The 22,722-nt window shown below is 39.0% G+C and overlaps 2 protein-coding genes across 4 annotated transcripts; one reads left to right on the top strand and one right to left on the bottom strand.

Annotated features, from left to right (window-relative positions):
• The first annotated feature begins 600 nt into the window (after positions 1-600).
• LOC306892888 (fatty acyl-CoA reductase 1) lies at positions 601-17,136 on the top strand. 2 transcript variants are annotated; one of them, XM_079454250.1, is made up of 12 exons: positions 601-699; positions 6,176-6,398; positions 10,377-10,552; positions 11,587-11,766; positions 11,865-12,042; positions 12,123-12,167; positions 12,339-12,457; positions 12,530-12,597; positions 12,771-12,942; positions 13,363-13,492; positions 13,923-14,050; positions 14,450-17,136. In XM_079454250.1, exons 2-12 carry the CDS (start codon positions 6,210-6,212, stop codon positions 14,610-14,612), a joined length of 1,548 nt encoding a protein of 515 aa, XP_079310376.1. In that variant the 5' UTR covers positions 601-699; positions 6,176-6,209; the 3' UTR covers positions 14,613-17,136. The 2 variants fall into 2 exon arrangements, with proteins under 2 accessions (XP_079310376.1, XP_079310377.1); XM_079454251.1 differs by having other exon boundaries at positions 604-699; positions 6,176-6,317; positions 14,450-17,134.
• Positions 16,895-21,114, bottom strand: LOC306892881 (B-cell receptor CD22-like). 2 transcript variants are annotated; one of them, XM_079454229.1, is made up of 10 exons: positions 21,079-21,099; positions 20,916-20,965; positions 20,409-20,762; positions 20,017-20,328; positions 19,670-19,939; positions 18,742-19,011; positions 18,386-18,673; positions 18,216-18,303; positions 17,986-18,043; positions 16,895-17,816 (listed from the first exon to the last, which is right to left on the bottom strand). In XM_079454229.1, exons 2-10 carry the CDS (start codon positions 20,953-20,955, stop codon positions 17,607-17,609), a joined length of 1,890 nt encoding a protein of 629 aa, XP_079310355.1. In that variant the 5' UTR covers positions 20,956-20,965; positions 21,079-21,099; the 3' UTR covers positions 16,895-17,606. The 2 variants fall into 2 exon arrangements, with proteins under 2 accessions (XP_079310355.1, XP_079310354.1); XM_079454228.1 differs by having other exon boundaries at positions 16,897-17,816; positions 17,986-18,046; positions 21,079-21,114.
• Between the last annotated feature and the right edge of the window lie 1,608 nt (positions 21,115-22,722).

Raw genomic sequence — 22,722 nt, 5'->3', positions numbered from 1 at the left:
CTTGTATTTGGGTTCCTTTAGCTCGGTTAGTAAATCCTGCAATGTAGCTTCAACTCCGTGTTCAAAGCAAGTACATTCACAGTTGTATCTTTTAAATAGAAATGAAAAATGATTTGTTTCGACAGGACACAAGAATTCTCCTGCAGCACAAAATCACCCAAGTTAGGCCTGCTGGAAATGTGTGATGATACAAAAGAGAATAGATGTAGTCTGCTACAATAATAACTGATTCGTAGTTTATATTCTTGGCTCAACAGAAGTTGTTCATCTTTGTTTTTCAGTCTTCCTGTTGGACTGGGTTTATGATCAAAAGATCTCCCAGTTTATGTACCCTGTTGTCTGGATTTCCTTTAAGCATTTTATATGAATTGACTAATGTTTTATCTGATTGTGAGGTTTGCTGAGAAAGAGAGGGCTCTAGAAATGTTTTCCTTTCTAGTTTTTGGATACGCATAAAACTTCAAATATTTTCTTAGCCTTGGAAGCGTGTAAACATTGTAGCCTAGTTTGTGAGAATTATATGGAAAGGATCTGCATGTAGACACACCCTGTTCAAACACGCGCGCTTGTGTAAATTGCTCTGCGCCAAAAGGCGCGTTCGTTGCAGCTCTGAAACGCGCGCACTCGTGTTGTGACATCGGAGAGAGAGGGAGGTCGTCAATCCTCTGCTGTGGGTCCCGATCGTGATTCATGAGCAAGGTAAGACCCGTCTTGTGCTTGACACTGAATGGTGAAAGCTGGGAATATGAGCTGACGTTTGCGCTTGAATAGGAAACGCGCCGCGGTTTCATGAAGCATCTTCAGGATTTCTATAAATGTCATTTAAAAAACCGGATTCATGTAGACTGATGTGGATTCTGAGTTCGAAGGGAAGGATGAGGTAGAACCACACTGAACATACCTTCACATAAGAGACCACTGACGCGAATGTTCTTCATTCTTGGTGTATGCGTAAGACAGGCGTTTTTGGCCATCGCGTGACGTCTCTGCGTTTAGGAGTTTAACTTTGTGAAGCGCGTCTCGGTACCCTGGATAGTTGCGCGAACGGCGGGTCTGGAGAAGAGGATATACCGGATCGTCGCGCTCGTCTGAATGAATGAACGAATAGCGGAAGATTATATGCAGTGTAACAGTGTTACTTTGTAGCAAAAACGAATTCCTGAGTGTGCGGCTTGATGCTGAATCACATGAAAGCATATGTTCAAACCCTTATAAAAATTAACCATGGTTTATTTGAGCAAAGTTGTAATAGCCATACTTTGGGCGTATTCATGTCCACTTGTATAACTAAAGTTTGATAATGGTTAAAATATGATCATAAGTTTAACAACAGTTACCACGTATGTGCTATGATGTTGCCCCTTTTGTTTTTAAAGCAGTAGCATTTGCAGTACATTAATGGAAAATACACTTTTTACAGCAACAAAAATGTTTCCAGGGGTGTTTATTATCTCACAAAAAGTGCTGGGTGTTTCAAACCACGGTTGAGTTAAAAATGGACAAACCTACTTGCTGTTTAAATAAACCTAAAAAAACACATTTGATCCAACAATGGACTGGAACCATCCACGGTAAACAATCTATTAAATCTTCAAAATGGGCTTATCGGTTTCGCTTTACTTAATTGCGTTCCTTGGTAAGATGCACTCTTGATTTCAGGTTTTCCAGGAAGTGGTTGATCAAAGATATACTCTATTTATGCCTGAAGGTACATTCATGTGCAACATTAAACTGCTCAATATTCAATAAATGGGACAACTGTGAATTGCCCCATACAACATATTACAGGAAACAATAAGAAACATTACACCAGGGAGGAGTAGCACTCAAGCTTTTCTACTATGACGTTCATACACCCACGGTTGTTCCTGAAAGCATTCGTAAGTTCAGTCTGCCGCATGTGCGTAAACCTTTGACTGCTTTGACATTAGCTTTGCTAAATATGACAACTCCTTACTTCATCTAGACCAGCGGGATCTAGTTACAGATACAGCGGGAGACAGACGGACAGGGTCATCTCCAGACAGATACTGGACGAGGTTAAGCAACCTGCCTGTTGCTTGTGTCATCTGAAATCAGCTTGGTGATATAATTGTGAGGAAGCAGGAAAGAAGTGTGAAGGGAGGGAATCTGGTTGCCTCTTGTATTGGTTTAACAGAGTTTAGTTATCTGCCCTGGTTGACGTCTGTGAGATTTCTAAGGCTTATCTGTGACCTTGTGACGTGTACATACTGTGACTCCAGCCATTTTCCCCGCTTCACCATCATCATAATGTGACATCACCACTGTGATCAGATGAGAAGGGTAGATTAGAGGATGTCTGACGCCAGTCCGAACCGTTTCGGTCTGAAGCATAGTACATAGTGTGTATTATTCACTCATGGAGACATACATATTCAAAGACTTCTTACAGCACTCCAACTGAATTGATGTAAACCTTCTCAGCCAGTTGTCATTTGTTGCAGATGGATATTTGAGACGAGTTTTATTATTGTACTTGGTGAAGTCAGAGGCATCTATATTTACACTGCACAGCTCTCTTGAACAGTTTTTAGTTATAATAGATTTTGTAGTCATTTTAACTTTATATTTCCCCCGTGGATGCGGCTATAATTAATATGAGGTACTTGAAACTGCTATTTATATTATAGGCCTAATTATCCAGAACCGTGTCTGAGAGAAGCTCTGGAAGTTTTCCAATTCATTCCTGTCCTATTGAAGGGGTTCATTTACAATAATTCACTTTATTTATCCAACCCACTTAAAACATGGAAGACAACCCATTTATCCTGTTTTAATTATATGTATTGTTTACTCTGATGCAAAAACAGCAAAACCACAATGGACTTCTGCCAGATCGTAGGCATCATGTTTTACTATGTGCTTGCTAGGTTGGTGCTTTGAGGTTGCTAAGGTGTCTGAGCGATTGTGCTTCTCCTTGAACATTATCATAAACCCATCCTCACCTGTGATCACCTTCAATCAACAATGCAAACAGCTGAGTTGTTAATCGTGAAATCATGTAAAGTTGAATTCTTTGGGTTTGTGGCTTTAAATTTCAACTATGAGCGAGAGTTTCTTTGGATAACACCAGAAGTAAGTGTTACGAAAGAACTTAAATTCATGCAGCCAAACGTGTTTTATATTTGATATCTGCTTAGCAAAGCAAAAAAGTGACACTCCCACCAATTCATCAGAAAACATGACGTTACTTGTGTAAAAATGATCAATGGCTGTTCACGTTCACGTGAGCAAATCCTATAAATCCACGACCTCAAACAGTCATTCCCACCACTGGGCACTTTCTCTTTTGTTCGTGTCCCAGTTTCAGTAAATCCTGTAGCCGGTATGATAACAGCACTTTTGCTGTGTTTCTCACTCCTGTCTGAGTTTATTAAACCTGGATTTCTCATTCCGAATATGAGTTACTTTAAGATATATGTTTACCTCTAGCCTGAGGTGACTGAAAGGTGTAATGTTTGTGACTTTTTTATGTCTTCAGGCATCTTGCATTACTGCATTCTCTGATGTGACAGCAGACAGACAGCGCTTAGATGTTGTCGCAGGAACTTATACATGTTGGGTTTGTAATAGAGAAAAACGGTGTATGTGGTCGTCAGCAAGTAGTGATGCTCTCCCTGGTAAAGACCTCTAACTCACAGATTTATTTAGATACAAATGAAACGTTGATTATTTTAATAAGAGGCCATTAGTGAAGATCCCTTTATGTACATAAAGCAGTGAGTGTGATGTAGCAGATAATGATCCAGTCTGTCACAGTGGTCCCTGTTATTGGCCAAGTCATCGAACACACACATGCCTATTAAATGCGTTTGTCTGAATAACCCCAATACAGATCCTTTCGAACCCTTAAACATGAATCTGCTTGTGTTATTATTCTACGGATGTATGTCAATAAAAGGCTCTTCTGTTCTACACATACCCAAATGTGCTCTATGTTCAGCCGCTTAAATGTGTTATTTGATTATTTACGTAGTGGCATTCATAGTAAAGAAAAGTCACACAAGAGATCTTGTTAATAACTCAGTAGTTTCTTCTAGACACCAATGAGATTAAATGAGGAGCAAATGGACATTTTCACTAAAATCTCAAAAGTCAATATCATTTCTCATCAAATGTACTCAAATCCAGATTATATGACCTCCACAATCTACATGCGTTTTACACCTCCAGACTCTTCATGTGATTCAACATTTACACTCTCATTTGTGTAAATGTTGTTGTTTACATCATTGACTGATTCTTCCCCTTCCGAGGGTCTGTACATGTGGTTTAAACCAGCCAATGGCAGCTGCTGTTGTAATACTTTCATTATCATAGCAAACACGTTGATCTCCACACTACAGGAATGTTTCGCGATCGAAACAAATCGAGTCTAAATCTATATTTCAAGCCATTTTACGCCTTTCAGAATGTCTAGTTATTTAAAGCTGGTCTGTGTTCAGGTGTTTCAATAAAACTATCCTCTGTGTGGACATCAACAAACTTCTCAAGTTCTTCCCATAGCATCATCTCAAATTACTTTCCTCTTCATTTGGTTTCCTGCGATTTCACAACATCACGTTCCTGTAAAAGGCATTGCTGAAGTCGGCCACTATGATTCATGCTGTGCACACAAGTTGTGTGTTTCCCGGCCGGTTTCCAGGCGTGTTGAGTTTCATCAGAGTTGAAGGGACACACCCCTCGAGGTCCTTTAGTAAATGAAGAATAAACTGAAGCTTTGGTGTATTGTGTCAGCGTGGTATCAGATCATCGCCGGAATCCCGCTTGTATCTGACCCTGCTGGAGATGTGCATAATAAATTGAAACAGTGTAGCAGACGTGTGTTTGTGTGTCTGTTGAAGCTGTGCAGGAGCTGGAGGTGGGTGTCTCATTTAATCTACTGTGCTGGAGTGAACTACTACTGTACTACTGAACACTACTTGTGTGTTCCTTTCTGAGTGTGTGAAGACATGTGTTCACTCTTTTCTACATATAAACCGGTTTAAAAAATAATTTTGCTTGCAAATCAAAGTTGGGGTTGTATCCCTTTACAAAAACATTGTGTCTTTGTGGTGTTATGACAAAGTGTTGGTATAACATATTATTACAATACCACTTTGATACCATGGTGATGAATCATAGAACCACCACTATATTTAAATAGTAAATGTAAAAAAAACAGGGAACCACTCGTGTACGTGCACGAAAATATCATGGCTAATTTTGGTTGATAGATCGATATATCAAGGTTGATATACAGTGACAGTCAGGCTTGACCAATAAGAATCCACTTGACTGAGAAAAAAATGTCTCATCTACAGCATCTTGTGTCAGATCACTAGCCCTCACTATGTCACAGCTTTCATGAAGAATGTAGAGAATCAAGTGTTGTGTATTGTGTGTGTCATCGTGTGAGAGGGAGGTATTTATCCGCACTAATAGTTTTCAGTTTGTCTTTACAGGCAGCAATTGACACACAAGGCTTTTAAAACGCAGATAAACTAATTAATGCAAATCAGGTAAAACGGGCGTCTCTAGATGTTCTTCCTCAAAGCTTAATAAACACTTTCTGTTATGTTTAAGGCCCTTTATTTTGCTTTTGTGCAAATCTATTGTGTTCTTCTTCAGCTTCTGTCTATATGTGTGCTGGAAACAGAATGTTCTTGGTTTTTCTTTTATTGATCTGTAAGAGAAACATCTCATGCATGTAGAATTCCTGTGAAGTAAACATCAAAGTTCAGCAAAACATCAATGTCATCGTGAAAGACACATCATGGATGATTTTAAGTAGAAAAAAATCCCACTTTTTGGAGGATCTAAACCAAATGCAGTGCTGAAACTATTTAGTACCGAAGTGTTTTTTCTGAGCACATTCCAGCTAAACAGCCAAACCTCATTTTGATTCAAATGTTTACTTCACACGGGTTTTTTTGAGGGTTTAGCTCAAAGCAGTATAACCGACCTCACTTATACCTTCTATACTGAAACAGGGTGATATGAAAGATGCCGGGACTCGAATCAGAAATATCATAAATGAGTTTGATTTACAGATGCTTCATAAAAAGTGACAAAGATTGTTGACTTGATGACTATAAAGGATAATGCTTTCGCTTTGACTTGTAAAAGAACTGTTGGGTGTTGATGCTCTCTCTCTCCTCTCTTTGTCTGGTAGCGTTCAGGAGGGAAGTTGATCTGTCATTATCATCATGGCCTCCATCTCGGAGTGGTATGCTGGGAAGAACGTGCTGATCACGGGGGCGACGGGCTTCATGGGAAAGGTGCTGGTGGAGAAACTCCTGCGCTCGTGCCCGAAGGTGAACACCATTTATATTCTCGTCAGGCCGAAGGCGGGTCAATCCATGCAAGAACGCGTTCAAGATATGATGAAGTGTAAGGTGAGGCTTCGGTGTTTGTTTGTTTGTCTGTGTGTGTGTTTGTCCGTGAATTGAATATTCCCATTCACAATCCATTCCATCAGCATCTTTTTTTTGTCCCGTGCAACGGTTGTTGTTGTTCCAAAACTGTTCTTAAACAATACATTCTGGTCGCTTCAAAACATTTCTTCAACTTCATTAGAACACCGTCTGCTCTGTGTTCAGCTTTTTGTGTTGTGTATTGTCTGGTTTCTTTCATAGTCATCTTTTTGTCATAAGATATTTTAGTCTTGGTGACCCGATGACATCTAATCGTGTCACTTGACCGTTTGTTAACTGAACGTGACATGTTGATCCTGTAATAGTCAAATAGCAGAACCCAAGCAGGAGAACAAAGGTTTCCAGAAACCCATCTGTGTTTACTGTTATGTGGTCGCCAGGGCTTATCTTCATTGTTTCACCAAACACAATCCTTTGAAAACCAGCCAATAATCTGCAAGAAAAATGACTCCGCTCAAACTGGGGCCACAATATTGTAAAACGCTCTTTGATTGTTTCCGTGGCGACCTGACCACAAACTCCATTCAAATTTAGTACGGTTCAGGGGTCAAACGGCATTTCCATAAATGTTGTGCTGTGACACAATGAGATCAGCATGTCCCTGTCATGCAGTGCAGGTCTTCTGACGTGTTCTCGTAATATATAGTGTTAAACTAGATTATAATGATTTGGAAAACACAGCTTTATTATTTTACATGACAGATTAAAATATGATTCTGCAGGTATTGTTTATGTTTGTGAATTATTGTTTTATGAGAATGAAGCTGTGGTTTTATAAGATCAGATGTGTGCGTGTGTGTGTGTGGGATGTAAATGTGTAGAATGTATAGGGACTCGTACACAGTTGTGTTGTTCTTCAGATTGATTGTGTTTGTAGACAAACTGGAATGTTGGAATCTATTCAACATCATCAGACAGCACTTGTATTGTTCTGTGGTTTAAACTCCCTTTCGCCGGATTCTGCGCTCTGTTTTTAAATGATTAAACATCCGACCTGTCTGGCTGAAATTGGAAGGAATCTTCTCATTATTTACTCACCATCCCAGATATGTGACTCTAAAATGTTCATAAAATGCCCCAAAAATGTCATTGGTTCTTGATGAAACGCGTGGATGACGAGTCACGAGACACACAGGACCCAATGAGATTTAACATTACTGATGTGCGGTTATATTTAAATTGACCGCGGTGATCAGCTGACGTATCCATTGCTTAAAATATTCACGTCTACTCACGAACATGTCGTTTTGCTTCACAAGACATTTATTAACCTACACGAGTTATTTGGGATACATGATACAAGTGCTTTTTGGTGCTTCGGCATTTTGACCCACATAGATGAAGACTGCATAGGCCTACATGAGATGCCATGAGGTTGAGTCATCGTATTTGTGTGAACTCTCTCTCAGTGCGGGTTGAAAGCGTGTGTTTGTGAGAGCAGCGTTTAATAACCAGTCAGATGTGTTTGATTTATTCAGTCTCTTTCAGAAAGAGATATTGATCTCACCGCAGATCTGGCAGCTCGCTGTCATTGACTGGAGAGATGCATGAACCTCAACATCATCTCACTGGGATTAAATATTACTGTTACGGTGCTGTTTTCCCACTTAAATAAATAGCACGTTTGACTAAATATACCTTATTTATTACAATCTTTATTATATGTTGAATAATGTAATTTACATATGTCCTAGTAGGCCTCATACAGTATATTGATCATATGTTTAGCATTAAATGGAATAATGTTCACGTGTTTGTTTGAGGGTCAGGTTTGGAGGTAGATGGAGAGATCTTCACTAATAGACGTTTTAGATATGTGTGGGTTTATTTAGCTACAGTGTGTGCGCGCATGTGTGACCACAAAGCCTCTGTCTACACCTAAGGGCACAAGAGCAAAGGAACTGAGGAACTATTGTTTCTCTCTCTCCCACACACACTCAAACACACTGTAGACTGTTTGTGCCAGAGGGTCCGGTGGAAGACTGGCACCGGCATACCGCCATCCCACAATGCACCGTTTGCTCTCTCTCCACCACAGACAAGAGAAAGCATAAAATGACAGTAGCTGACCTCAGCGAACCCTTGACCTCAATCCACCCCTCATGTGCTTCTCTTTATCCGTATGTCACTTCCTGTCAAAAACATGTGTTCACAGTCTCTCTCACTGACAGTGTGTAAGAAGGGGCGGGTTCATCTGAAATATTTCATCTCAAATCCCACAATGACTTAAAAACGTTAAATCAAAGTATGACTTACAAGAACAGTTTGCGGCCAGATTTTGTTCCCTTTACTCTTTGTTAATAGACAAGAAACCATTAACAGGAATGGTTGTGTGTTCATTTGTGTGTGTTAAGGAAAGCCTTACAGTGGTGTTTCCTGGCAACACAAACCACAACAGGAAGCCATGTTCGGTGTCCGTCATGTGTGTGTTTTTGACAGGATGTTAGTGATCCTGGAGCTTCAGATGATTGACATGAGTAGATCTGGCCTCCTCAGTGAGTGATTCTTGATCTATAGGTGCTTGTGTGTCAGAGATGATCCTTTTAATACCTATAATATGTGTAAAGGTGGGACGGACGTCATCTTTATGACACTCCCGACGTTTAGCTGTGAGAACAGACACAGTCATGTCTTGTCCTGACATGCAAAATCACTCTGATAACATCTCCTGTTGATCCTCCCAGTATTATTTCCTTGTAAATACCTTCAGACGTTTTTACATTTAGTTCCCAGACAGTTCAGTCAATGGTAGATTGTGCAAGTGCTCCAATAAACAGAGAACATTAGTAAATCCAGTAATGTTCATCTTTCATGAATTCATACTGCATACTGTTTACCCGTTGAATTGTGTTTGACAGTTAACATGTGAATTGCTTTACATACACTTTACACAATATTATAATATGCAGTAGTCCATGTATTCAATTGCAGTATTATTGTTTTTAAATTGTTTTAAAATTGTTTTCCAGGTATATTGTTATGTGTTTTCCAGCTGACTCTATTAATGACTCTATTAATAATTTATTTCAGTTTAAGTTTATTGTTTATTCTTCTAGTTGATCATTTAGTGCCCTAACAATTTATTGTTAAGGCAATCTTTCCCATTTTTTATTCTTTATTTTTTAAATAATATAATACTTAAGTGAACATTTTATTTGATTTTAATTGAACAAAGGTTTTTTTAATGGTTGTACTCCTAGAAACTAAAACCCTGTTTTGTATATTTAATCATTTTAAAAACATGACCCACAGTAGTTGTTGCGCAGGATTTCAGTCCCTGAAGGACTCTGTTCAAGGACCGTTTTTCCTTTAGGCACTTGCAAATCTTGTTCATAGTATATAAATATGTAAAAAGATGCACCGGTGTCACACCGGAGAGACACATTAGGAGACAACAGCATCTGTCAGAAGCATCTGTCAGGTGCCTGCTGGTGGGGTTACAGGAGGTCATTTATTACGTCTGCCTCTGATACAGAGCGAACGATTCTGATTGGCTGTGAATGTATGAATGTACCACAGTCGGACCCTTGGAATTGTGGGTAGTATACTGTAAGTCAGTGTGTGTCAGCCCAAGCGGAGGATGCCGCGCTGACACAAATCCTCAGATTACTCTGACAGGCATCACAGCACACAGTCGAGAGGACGGAGCTTACGGTCACGTTCCTCTGTATGAAAAATACACACGGGTGATGAAATGTATTCTTCAGTACATAAACACTAAAGTCAAGAGTGACATAACATGTTCTGCATTTCGCTTCTTGTGTCTTGGTTGATCACATAATGTCCTCTGAAGGGCTGATATCTCTTAAAAACATGTCTGTGTTTTGAAACCGATATTAAAATGTTTTCATTAAGCAGCAGTCTCTATGTGCTTTTTTGCATCTTGACATTATTTTCACGTCAGATAAGCGAGCATATTGTCATGACCTTGTTTTGCAGCTGTTTGACCGCGTGCGTGAGGATAATCCAGAGTTTCATCAGAAGGTCATACCCATCAGCAGCGAGCTCACACAGCCTGGATTGGCCATCAGTCCAGACGATGTGCAAAAACTCACCTCCTGTATCAACATCATCTTTCACTGTGCCGCCACCATCCGCTTCGATGAACCACTCAAGTAAGAGACACGTCACCTGCACGACTACACCTTTATGTTCTGACTCAATCTTTAGAGTACTTCGCCCTCTTCTGTCAGAGATCTGTCACAACCACCAAAGTAAGAGGGAGATCTAAAACATCAAGAATCCCTCAGACCGACACCGGTCCTGCACTCCTCAAATTCATCTTGTCCACATAATACCAACCCTAAAAAGCCATCATAAAATAGGCCTTGTGTAAAATAAAATAGAGCTTGCGGAGGTGAAATAACAGCAAAAATGTAACTCTTTCAATATGCTTTTCTTGTTTATTGAAGGTGAACATCATGTTTTTATGGTGTTATTGTGTAAAAAACAAGAGCTTGTAGCTTGAATTTTGTGAGCATTTGGATTAATTGTCTTGTACATTTCTGACTCCGCTAAACAGTGCCAAAATAAATTAAGATGAAAGTAAGTTATCGATTGCATTTGTAAAAATACTTTTGGGGTTTATTTAAACAGTGCACCGGTAGTTTAGTTATATCCCCACAGTCCTCTTTGTTTGAGCAGAGACAAGACAAGAGTACACATGAGGTTGAGGTTGAGATCGGGACAAAACCGAGAATGTTTTTGGGGATACTGAATGTCTGACTCTAAGCTAGAGCCTGCGCACACAAAAAAGAGAGAGAAAACTGAATAGAAATGAGAAAAGAGACTTGCTGCTGTGCTGTGTCATGGGTTTCTGACTGAGTAACAGATGTTCTCACAGCAGGAAGAAACAAAACGCTGAATCCCCTCCTTCATACCAGCATCTGATCCCTATCGATGTCAAAACTTTCTGCAACATGCACTTCAAACTATTTAAACTAATTTACCTGTGACATATTCTGCATATTCATGTAGAATGGCAAAGAGTCGACATCAGAAGATGATCATTTCTCTGTATTTGTATTGTTATAGTTGTTGACTCTGCTATTCTCTTCAATTAGATGATTTTTTAAAAGTTATATCATTATAGTTTTCGCGATTCTTCTTGGTGTGATGTATAACGTCTGAACGCGTGTTTCTTCCGCAGACACGCCCTGCAGCTGAACGTCATCGCCACGCAGCAGCTCCTGTCTCTGGCGAAACAGATGCAACACATGCACGCATTCATCCACATCTCCACCGCGTACGCCAACTGCAACCGCAGACACATCGATGAGGTCATCTACCCTCCGCCCGTCGAGCCCAAGAAACTCATCGACTCTTTACAGTGAGTGTCAACATGAACACATGTAACTTTACATATAACTGCTCCTGTCCCACCAATCTTGAGTGTGAGTGTGTGTGTGTGTGTGTGTGTGTGTGTAGGTGGATGGACGACAGCATTGTATGTGACATCACACCACGACTAATAGGGGACCGACCCAACACCTACACATACACCAAAGCTCTAGCGGAGTGCGTCGTCCAGCAGGAGAGCCACAAACTCAACATCGGCATTATAAGACCGTCCATCGTAGGAGCCAGCTGGCAGGAACCTTTCCCAGTAAGTGAAACATCTGTTCCTCCAGACCATAATACTCACATCCCGCTTATTCTGAGTAATCTCATGCCTGTGTTTGACAGGGGTGGATAGACAACTTTAATGGACCAAGTGGTGTTTTCATTGCTGTAAGTTCTTTCTAAGTTTTATGATATTTTACAGATGTTTTAATGATGCCGTTTCAAAATAAGGTTTCAAAATTGACCAGTGAGGTGCCACGTCACTTTTTTAAATGAGTTTGTATGTCCAATGCCTCCACGTACATGACGTGCTAACTTTTGTATTTGTGTGCGTTGCAGGCTGGGAAGGGCATTCTGCGCACCATGAGAGCCAGTAATGATGCCGTGGCTGATTTAATACCCGTAGATGTGGTTATAAACCTCACACTGGCCGCAGGCTGGTATACCAGTGTACACAGGTGAGTTCACACATACCTTCCTTCTGTGTGTGTGACAACGTTTTGATATCAATTATGTTTTTCCACTTCCAGACCTAAAACGTCACTAGTGTACAACTGTACGACCGGAGGCATTAACCCCTTCCACTGGGGAGAGATCGGTACGTGACACGTTTCTTATAGAACATGTATCGTAAGTGTCTGTTATGTCTTCAGGGGTAAAGTGTTCATGTTCAGCTGTTTGTCGGATCACTATGCTTTAGTATAAGGAGTAACAATAGTGATGCTTGCCGCTGCCAGAAAACAGCTGAGAAAAATGATATTGTGTTCACAGAGCATCACGTGATGTCCACGTTCAAAAGGAACCCGCTGGAGCAGGCCTTCCGCCGGCCCAACGCCAACATCACCTCCAATTACCTGATGTACCAGTACTGGATCTTAGTCAGTCACAAGTTCCCCGCATTCATCTATGACCTCTACCTGCGTATGTCCGGACAGAAACCACAGTAAGAGCACAAGACTAAAGGGTCGTTCACATTATTACGATAACCATAGAAAATAAAGTTTTAAAAATCGTTCGGAGGATAGCGGGGTTAACACCATAAATATAACGATAAAGATACAGAGATCGATATTGTTGGGATCACCCTGTGGAGCGATTTTTTTCCAACTGATGAATGATAAAAGGTGCTGTCAGACAGTTTCTGGCAGATAATGTTTGACAATTGGTGATCGCAACGCTGCTTTTATGTCAGAATTAAAGACTGTGGAAAGCGGTGTGTTTGAGAGCTTTTTCGTACCACCACCACCGTGCACCAGTAAAACATTGCACTTGTAATGTATATAATACAGGAAGCATGTTCCATACACATGTGTTGTGTTTGTCATGGAGTGAAGTTGAGCATGATCTGTGTGTTTTCGTTCAGGATGATGCGCATATTCAACCGTCTGCACAAAGCCATCGGTCTGCTGGAGTACTTCAGCAGTCAAGACTGGGAGTGGAAATCTGACAACATGAACATGCTGATGAGTGAACTCAGCCCGGAGGATCGCAAGGTTTCACTCTCTCTCTCTATCTCACACACAAGACCTTGAATGAAGATTATAAGATGTTTGGGTCGGATCCAGACTCAACTTTTCATTACAACTGATACTGTATGCCACATGCATCTAGTTACATAGTATGACATGCATGTGTGTGAAGGTTTGCTGAAACATAATAGTTGACACACATACTTAATATTAAAATCATGCAGACCGTTTATTTATGCAAATAGTGTCACTAATGTACATCTTACAGACAATTTGCTATAATACAGTGTATTCTTTATTTTCCCTAATTTCATTTTTTGTTTGTTCCACAATGTGCTTTCTGTACAACAATGCAAAATGTTGAAGGGTGCTATAGAAGTAAACATGAATTAAATGAAGTGTTTGGGCAATGATGAAGTTTCTGTAACTTGAACCATACATTTTTTTATTGCAGACGTACAACTTTGACGTTCGCCAGCTGAACTGGCCGGAGTACATCGAGAACTACTGTATTGGAACCAAGAAGTATGTTCTGAATGAGGATATGTCTGACATTCCTGCTGCCAGACAACACTTGAAGAAGTACGTCCACCTGCTCTCACTTGAATTCTACTTTATTGACTTCTGTATACTTCACAGAAACTCTTATTCTAGTATGTGTCTCACATAAGTGTTACCTTAATGTCTTTCCAAACCCATGTGGGGTTACAGGGAAGATGAAAAGTTTGATGAATCTTTATTGAGCGTATCCGTCAAATTATAAAAAATGATCCGATGTGTTTATGAAGTTATTGAAATCCTCATTCACCGAGAATCTTTTGCTTGTAGCAGGTAAGAATGTTTTTCTTTAAGAGTGAATGGTGTGAGTAAAGAAGAGGAGATTACAGAAAGGTTTGGTTTGCATGTGACGGTCGTCTCGTGTGTTGGGTGTTTGATTTAATCAAAAGGCTGAATAATTGATTCTCTTCCTCCCGCACACAGGCTGAGAAACATCAGATACACGTTCAACACCGTGTTCCTGGTCTTCATCTGGCGTGTCTTCATCGCTCGCTCTCAGATGGCCAGGAACATCTGGTACTTCGTTGTGAGCTTGTGCTTCAAGTTCCTGTCGTACTTCAGAGCGTCCAGCACTCTGAGCCAATGACCGTAGCGCACAGGAAGTGTGTGTCCTCTTCCTCCACGACTTCCTGTCTCACACACAGATATTTCTTAAGCTTTCCTCACTGGTTGCTCGTCCTCCTCACCGCTCTATTAATGACGCGTCTGCTGTTTTTTATAAAAGTGTCTCCTTTTATAATGACTGTCCTTAATACCGATTATATATGCAACTGCATTTACAGTGTTTCTCCTTTATATCTGGTGACCATTTGATGTCCAGAGATGTTGCCTTTGTGTCTTCTGGTGATTTTTAGCTTCTTCACTACAGACAGCGCTCCAGCAAAGTATCTTTATGGATTGAACTGGGAGGTTTTTAGCACTAACCACTGAAGCTCTGCTGATATGAGCGTTATCTCTGTCTGTCTGTCTGTCTGTTTTAATATCGAGTCTGTGGTACTATCAGCAGTAACAAGGGTATGATCTCTAGTTTTCATGATCTCTACTTGTTTTATCATTTTAGGAGTTTCTTCAGGTTTGTGTTTCAGGTTGTTTAAATTGCATCTTGTGAAAATGATCCATTATTTTTGTAGTCAAACTCACCACAGGATGTCACATTTCACCCCTAAATAAGAAGGCGGACAAAAGAAAATTGGACAGTTCAAACTTATTTGCATTGTGTCAGAATTTAAGGAATTTCACTAATGGTACTTCTTCTTAATGTAATACAGCTTTTATTTCATACAGTATAGAAAACTTTAATGCACTTTTTATTATTTAACTCAGGATAGAATAGAATATGAACTAAAGGCAGAACAGCAATAACGCCATGATCTAATAATATTCATTTTAATTTTAATGCGGTGATCTGTGCTACAACATTGAAAAGGATTTGGGTGCAATTCCTTAAAAATCCATTAAAGTGACACAATTCAAAGAAGGCTTTGTCTATATGCAAAATACTAATTTCTTTAATTTTAGGGGTGAAATTAAAAAAACAGTGCCTCATTTATAAAACTTAAGTAAATCTAAAGTAGATTCTCAAAAGTTGCCGTACACACATTCAAGAGCTTCCATGGGGTGTGTGTGTATACACACATTGTATAGCCTATTTTGTTCATGCAATGTTTATACATCAGGCCCGTGGTGTTGTTTAATGAGATCACATTAATGTTGTGTTTGTTTGTACACACTGAGTTAACACCATAAACATCTTGATGATGATTTAGTGTGAGGATTTTGCAGATGGACATACAGTTTCATTGACCTGTAAATAATCAAACGTATATGAATATAATACTTTTCAGATGATATACATACCAAAAATGTACAAATGTATATTTGCTCATCGGTTCCTGAAAGGACAGAGGGCTTCCCATATTTTTTTAAAGAAAAGGGAAAATGCTGAAAAATTATAGAAGTGTTGATATCAGAGACGTTTGTTTTTACTTTAGCTCTGTTTAAAGTGCCCTTAAAGGGATTTTTTTCTTTTGAATCTGTTCAGAAACAACAGCAGAAACCATAAAACAAACAATACAGTATATTGATTTTAAAAGGGAACGGCCTACCCAAATCTTTTCTAGTTCTCATCGTGTAGATTCATCTATGCAGTGCATCCTGAGGTTCTTCCTTCCACACAACACTCGTCCTACTTCTGCTTTCATTTAATCCCTCACCGAATTATCTACATTCGAGCTTGTGATAAAATCCAAAATATGTACATTTATAATGTTTTACAAACCTGCGCTGCCAGTAGTTGTGAAATCTGAATGATCAGATGAAACTTTCATACAGTTTTACAGCATCTCGTTGGCATGGCGACACCATTTGGACACTAAGTCTTGCTCTTTTGTCCACATAGGGCTTTGGGTTTTTTACACTCCACCTAGTGGTCTTTTGCCAAATTGTATTTTTAGATTGAATTAAGGGGGACAGACCCCAAATGTTTGCCTTCCGTCTTTTGTACGTTTCGTACACAGTATTCATGTTCACAATGAAACCACACGTCTTCCTCCGCTTGGGTTATACGAGTCTTGCACAGTTTTACTTTGGAAAAGCGTTAGAAACATATAACGATAGAAATGCATCTGTAGAGAAAGCAAACACACACTAAAATGTCCTCTAAGGATGAACAGAGCATTCCAGTCATGAGATACACAGCCATTTTTCTATCAGAATGAAACACCTTGATGTCTTAAATGAAGACGCTTGTCATTTTGAGCCAATTGCTGAGCTTTTACTGCCAACATGATCTCTGCTATCTAAAAAAAACTGTTGAGATTTGTAGATGATGGTTTTACAGCGTAGAATGTTTTGGGAGTTTAGAGTTTACAATGAGTCCAAAATGTGTTTTTATTCAAAAATGTAATTTTCCAGTAACACATGCTTGTCTGCTTTTTACATTTGAAATTTATACTGCAACAAAGCTGCTGACATAATTCTGAACTTCCTTCACTTAACATTTGTCTTTGGTCTCCGATGTGTGCCGTCAGACGTGCGCCCTTGAGATCCTTGAATGACAATTGTTGCAAAGACTTCATGAGAAAAAAATAAACTGAAATGACTGAGATCACATTTGCAGTGTGTCTTTATTTCTCCATGAGATTAAATGAAGAAGTTTTGATTCATTCTCTTGTGTGTCTCCTGAGAAAAAGAGTCAGAAATGGGTCTGTCATGAGAGTTTGAGTAGAGATGTCAACAATGTGTCAAACTGAGCTCAGATTTGTCTCGTCTGCAATCCAAACTCAATATTATTGAAGATCTCAGTATGAACTCAAACATTTCTCATCAAATGTACTCAAATCCCAGTTATTTGACCTCCACAATCTACATTCATTTACACCTCCAGACTCTTCATAGGTTTCGACAAGTACACTCTCATTTGATTCTGTTTTATTGCTCCTAACATCTGAGACTCAGATTGACAGTTCTGTTGTGCCATAAATTGTGTTTATTGTTAATTGATCGGTGTGGAGTGGATGATATTTTCATATGTTGTGTCTTCTGTGCTCTTTATCATCCTGTCTGGTGTACTTTGATTTATTTAGGAGTCCGCTGATGTGTTTTTCGCCTCTGTCGCATCTGCGGTGTGATGTCGGACTTCAGAGTATTCTGTGGTGATCGAGATGTCTATTTTCTCACCTGTCGCCGCTTCAGTGTTTATAAAGTTAATGGAGCTATAATGAAGAGATTCTGATGCGTGATGTTTATTGACGTAAACATCATCAAACACTTCAGTATCCAATACAGCAGCCTGATGAGACGATAAAGAAACCGATTTAGTGAATTAGTCTCTGTGTGTGAATAAATTCGGGTTTGAAAATATATAATAAAATAAAAAGGAGAAATATGTTCCTCAATATACTATATGATATAATATACAGCTATACACTATCAAGTTTAGTCTGTGTTAACCCACTTACATTCATGTCAAGTCCAGTTGAATCTTCATGTTTAGTCTGTGATGGTTTGCAGTTCTGTCTACTGAAAAAATATGTTTTAGATTTATCATGGAGCAAGTTGTGTTTTGAATCCAAAGACATTTTATTGAAGCTATGAATGTAAACATGCATTATTTTATATTGATTTAAAGTCTGAACAGAACAGAATGTCCTAATTACATGTTGAATGTGTTTTGTGATGATTTACCCACCGTGTGCAGAAGAGTGACACGATACCAACTATCAACATCACTATAACACCGATGACAACTCCAGCCAGCAATGACAGACCGTCAAAACCTAGAGAGCCACTTAAATGTTATTTGATCGTTCTTGCTTTGTGTGCTGTAAAAAAAGATTTGACATGAAAACTGAATCTCACGTAAAGGAGGAGGCTGAAGATCCTGAAACTGTAGGCTTTTGCTTCCGTGGCTGTTACCGCTGACACACTGCAGAGTGGGCATGTCTGTGAGCGCTTGATTGACAGTGAGGGTGGTCCTGAAGTTTGTGTCCCCCAGTTTCTCCTGAAAGATAGATATGCTGGTGGAGTTCACGGCAGGACGTCCAGACAGATGCCACTCCAGTGATGGGACGGGATTTCCATCAACCTCACAGATGCATGTAATGATGTCACTTCTGCTGCAGGACAACTGGGAGATTTTAGGGGCATCTGAAAAAACAAAAGTGTATTGTGATCACCATCATTATGGACTCTGGAGGATTTTCTTTATGTCTCACAGGTTATATTCAGAATGACGGTGTCTGAGGTCTGGTTGCCGTGTTTGTTGTGAGCAGTGCAGTAGTATCGTCCGCTGTGTTTGGGTTCAGTTTTGTTAAAGATCAGGTTTGGTCCGGTCTGTAGATGTTTCAGATGTCCTTTGGTATCTCTGTACCAGGTGAAGTTGATGACCGCTGGATTTCCATCACTTCTGCAGGTGAGAGACACTGAACAACCCTCTGACACACAAGCAGACGGAGACACAAACACTGACGTGTTTTTAGGAGCATCTGAAAGAAGAAAAGAGACAAGTTTTTGTTTCCTCAGTCCTGGAAATGTAAAGAACATGCACAACTCCACCTGAAAGTCATTATTTTCTTTATTTCTCATAATATTTAACATAAAAGGTAACTCAAAATTCTGTCATTACATCGTATTAGCTTTGTAAAATAATTTTCTGATGCCAAACATTTCAGAACGTTGTGTAATTTGTCGCTCTGTTACAAGAGAAATTACAAAACGGGAAACAAACCTTCAACAGATTTGCTTTGTGATTTTGTGGGTTGTACCAGACGAAAGGTTGAAAATAATTCAAAAGCAGAACAAAAGTCTAATTGTTTCTATGTTATTTATGCGGAACTTTATTTAATCACTTCTCATTTGACTGAACTAATCCTTTAAAATGATTCTGTTTTTCCTCATTTGTGTGTTAATAATATTGTCTGACAAACAAAATCATGTAAATGTATTAAGCGCTTTTTCAAGACAGCCACATATTACCTCCTGCCATCCTGTCCATCTATAGGAGTTTTGTCCAATTATTGTCTACTCAGTTACAATCAATAAGTCTGATCACTCAGAAAACTACAACACAAGCTGAATGATTTGAATACGAATCCGTGCCCATAAAGAGAATCGGAGGAATGAGATGATGATAGATATCCTCACACTGAACATCCAACATTAGTGTTGTTGAGGTCTGGTTGCCGTGTTTGTTGTGAGCAGTGCAGTAGTATCGTCCGCTGTGTTTGGGTTCAGTTTTGTTAAAGATCAGGTTTGGTCCGAACTGTAGATGTTTCAGATGTCCTTCGGTATCTCTGTACCAGGTGAAGTTGATGACCGCTGGATTTCCATCACTTCTGCAGGTGAGAGACACTGAACAACCCTCTGACACACAAGCAGACGGAGACACAAACACTGACGTGTTTTTGGGAGCATCTGAAAGAAGAAAAAAGTGTCACAGTGTTGGCTTACGAGTCAGTGTTCATTTTTTAAAAGAACTATTCCTCTCTTACACTGAACATGAAGTGTCATCGATTCTCGTGCGGATGTGTTCCGGTTTTGTAGCTTGTAAGATATCAAACAGGTAAAATTGACCCTGTGGTGTTGATGTGTTACAATGAAGTGCAGATCTGAGATCAGATCGCTCTGGTTCTGATACTGCTGTTCACTGATGCTGACAATGGTAGAGGCGCTCCATATAAGAGCCGGTGGATGAGAGGAGCAGAACATTTTAGCAGAGCATCTCAGGATCACAGACGTCCCCTCCACCACTTCCTCCTGCTGCTGCTGCTTATGTATGCTCACTTTGGGTTTGGGTGGAGAATCTGAAACACACACAAAGATCAATTATAAAGTTGATATCGACTGCTGTTTGATGTAAATAATGTTCAAAAAAAATTCACACCTCTGATATTCATTTGAAGTTTAGCAGTATAACTAACTCGCAGGGGAATGTTGCCCTCCAGTCTGAAGAAATACCGACCCATATTATTCTTAGTGACATAATGAAAGATTGTGGTGCAGTTTTTGTCCCTGGCGTTGCCAAATATTGTGCCGTTGAGCACTCCACTGCTGGGGCTCCGAGAGTCAAAGACCTTCCGATCAATATATTCATCTTTATACCACAGTCTTCTTGCATTAGCAGTGAGGTCATTATTATATTTAGGATCGATATCAAATGTGCAGGGTATGAAAGCACAAGATCCATCTAGAACTTCTAGATTTTTTGGCTGTGTGATACTGAAGCCACACAAAACACCTAAAAAACATAGACACCAAAGAAATAATGCATAACATTATACAGAATTTATAGATACAAAACGGATGAAGAAAACAATAATCTATCTCAAACTAAAGGGAAAGCAACAGTCCTTTTCGTAAACTATGTTTTGAATCTTTTAAGATATAAGACCTTGTATGAGAGATCCAATGAGAATGATTCTGCCCGTCATCTCTTCAGACCTGTCAGAATAAACACATACACTTATTATAAAGGTTTATTAGTCACATGTTCTGAGTATGTTTACATCAGATAAACATATTAAACACACAGAAATAAATGCACAACCACTCACCAAAGAAAAACTCATCAGTACAGGACATTAGCCTCCTCCTCACCACCGATATTTCAATATTTAAATTATGCAGCTTCCCCTTTTTATTCAGCAGAAGCAATAAACAATGGTCTGAGAGAAATATATTATGCAAATACTAATTTGAATAGAAAAAATACAAAATACAAAAGACAACAAATGTGTTGTGTATACATACGTTTATTCATAACTTATTCAACATTTTAAATGCCCAATTCAACAGTATCGATGGACTAAGAGTTTTGATTGTCATACTGTGTGCTTTGTTTCTTTTATCATTTTTCCTTTGGGTCAACACCTGACCCAATAATACTAGCACTTCAATTATGCTGCTATTCTTTTCATATTTAAAAAAGTATATAGCTATAAATATCTTGCGTGGTATTAACCCTAAAATCTTGGTTAGCTAAATAACACTATATTACACTAGAGTACAACTGTCATTTCTGCTTAATTTCTTAAATTACATAACACAAAAAACTCTACTTCTTTGTCGCAAAATGGATCAGGTTCATTCTGTTTTCCTTCATCCCTTAAATGGTCTTGGACAATAATTCGTTGGTGTTGAATGCCTATTATGCTGACATTCTTGAGAATGTTGACATATTTATGTAAAGCAGCGCCATCTGGAGGACTAAGCGTTGCATTGTAAAATTGTTGAACTTCTCTGCCATTGTTGAACCCCCATTGGTTCTCTGGGGGCCCCAATATGGGGTACAGGGGGCACAGATTTTGGAGCATTTTATGAAACATAGAAATTTACCATAGATTCTATGCAATCAAACATCAGAAAAAAAGACAACAAACAAAACGAATTGATGTCCCAGAATTGTATAACTGAATATATACTTGATTTAATTTAAATTCTAAACTTAAGATTATAAGTCTATATTTGGGGGGCCCCAAGCGACGTATCTACACAACGGGGGCCTTAAGATTAAGAATCACTGATCTAACAAATGATGTGTTTGAAAATCACTTGAACTATCGGCAGGAACACAACGCCAATATGATGGATTGCAATACACTACGGGTGGTTTTATTATAGGGAAATTTTTAATGTGATTACTTTGGGTCGGATTAATTACTATTTGCATTACCATAGCTTTACCACAAATATCATGGGTAAACTGCGGTAGCAAATTAACGATAATGTTGTAACAAATACTCCGGTTATTTATGTGAGAGTACGAGTATAAATTATGTGTATTATGTGTTGTTATGTCCTCCAAGATTAAAGTTGAACGTTTTTAGCTCATTTCCTTGTTGAATTTTTTTTTTTTTTTTTTAATTATTGTTAACATTAACAAAAAAGACAATCATAGTTAACATTCACAACCAACCTTAGCTTACATACAAATATTAGAACATAATATTCATATCATTCTTAAGTACAATGAAGACAGTGAAAAAAAACATAAATAAATAAATAGATAAACAAACAATAATTTAAACAAAGCAGTGGAGTAGGAAGTTATTCAAATTATAAAACCAAATTCTTCCAACACTGAGTACAAAAACACATTTCCTTGTTGAATTGACTACACATGTAAAACAGAAACTAATGTCCGTCGCTCAAATTCCTCCGTGTGCGAACTCGGGCAGACACCAAATAAACGTTCCGCG

Source organism: Barbatula barbatula, assembly GCF_947034865.1.
Source record: "Barbatula barbatula genome assembly, chromosome: 4".
Classification (NCBI taxonomy): domain Eukaryota; kingdom Metazoa; phylum Chordata; class Actinopteri; order Cypriniformes; family Nemacheilidae; genus Barbatula; species Barbatula barbatula.
The sequence above is the reverse complement of the archived record's forward strand: the minus strand, read 5'-3'. Positions and strand labels throughout refer to the sequence as shown.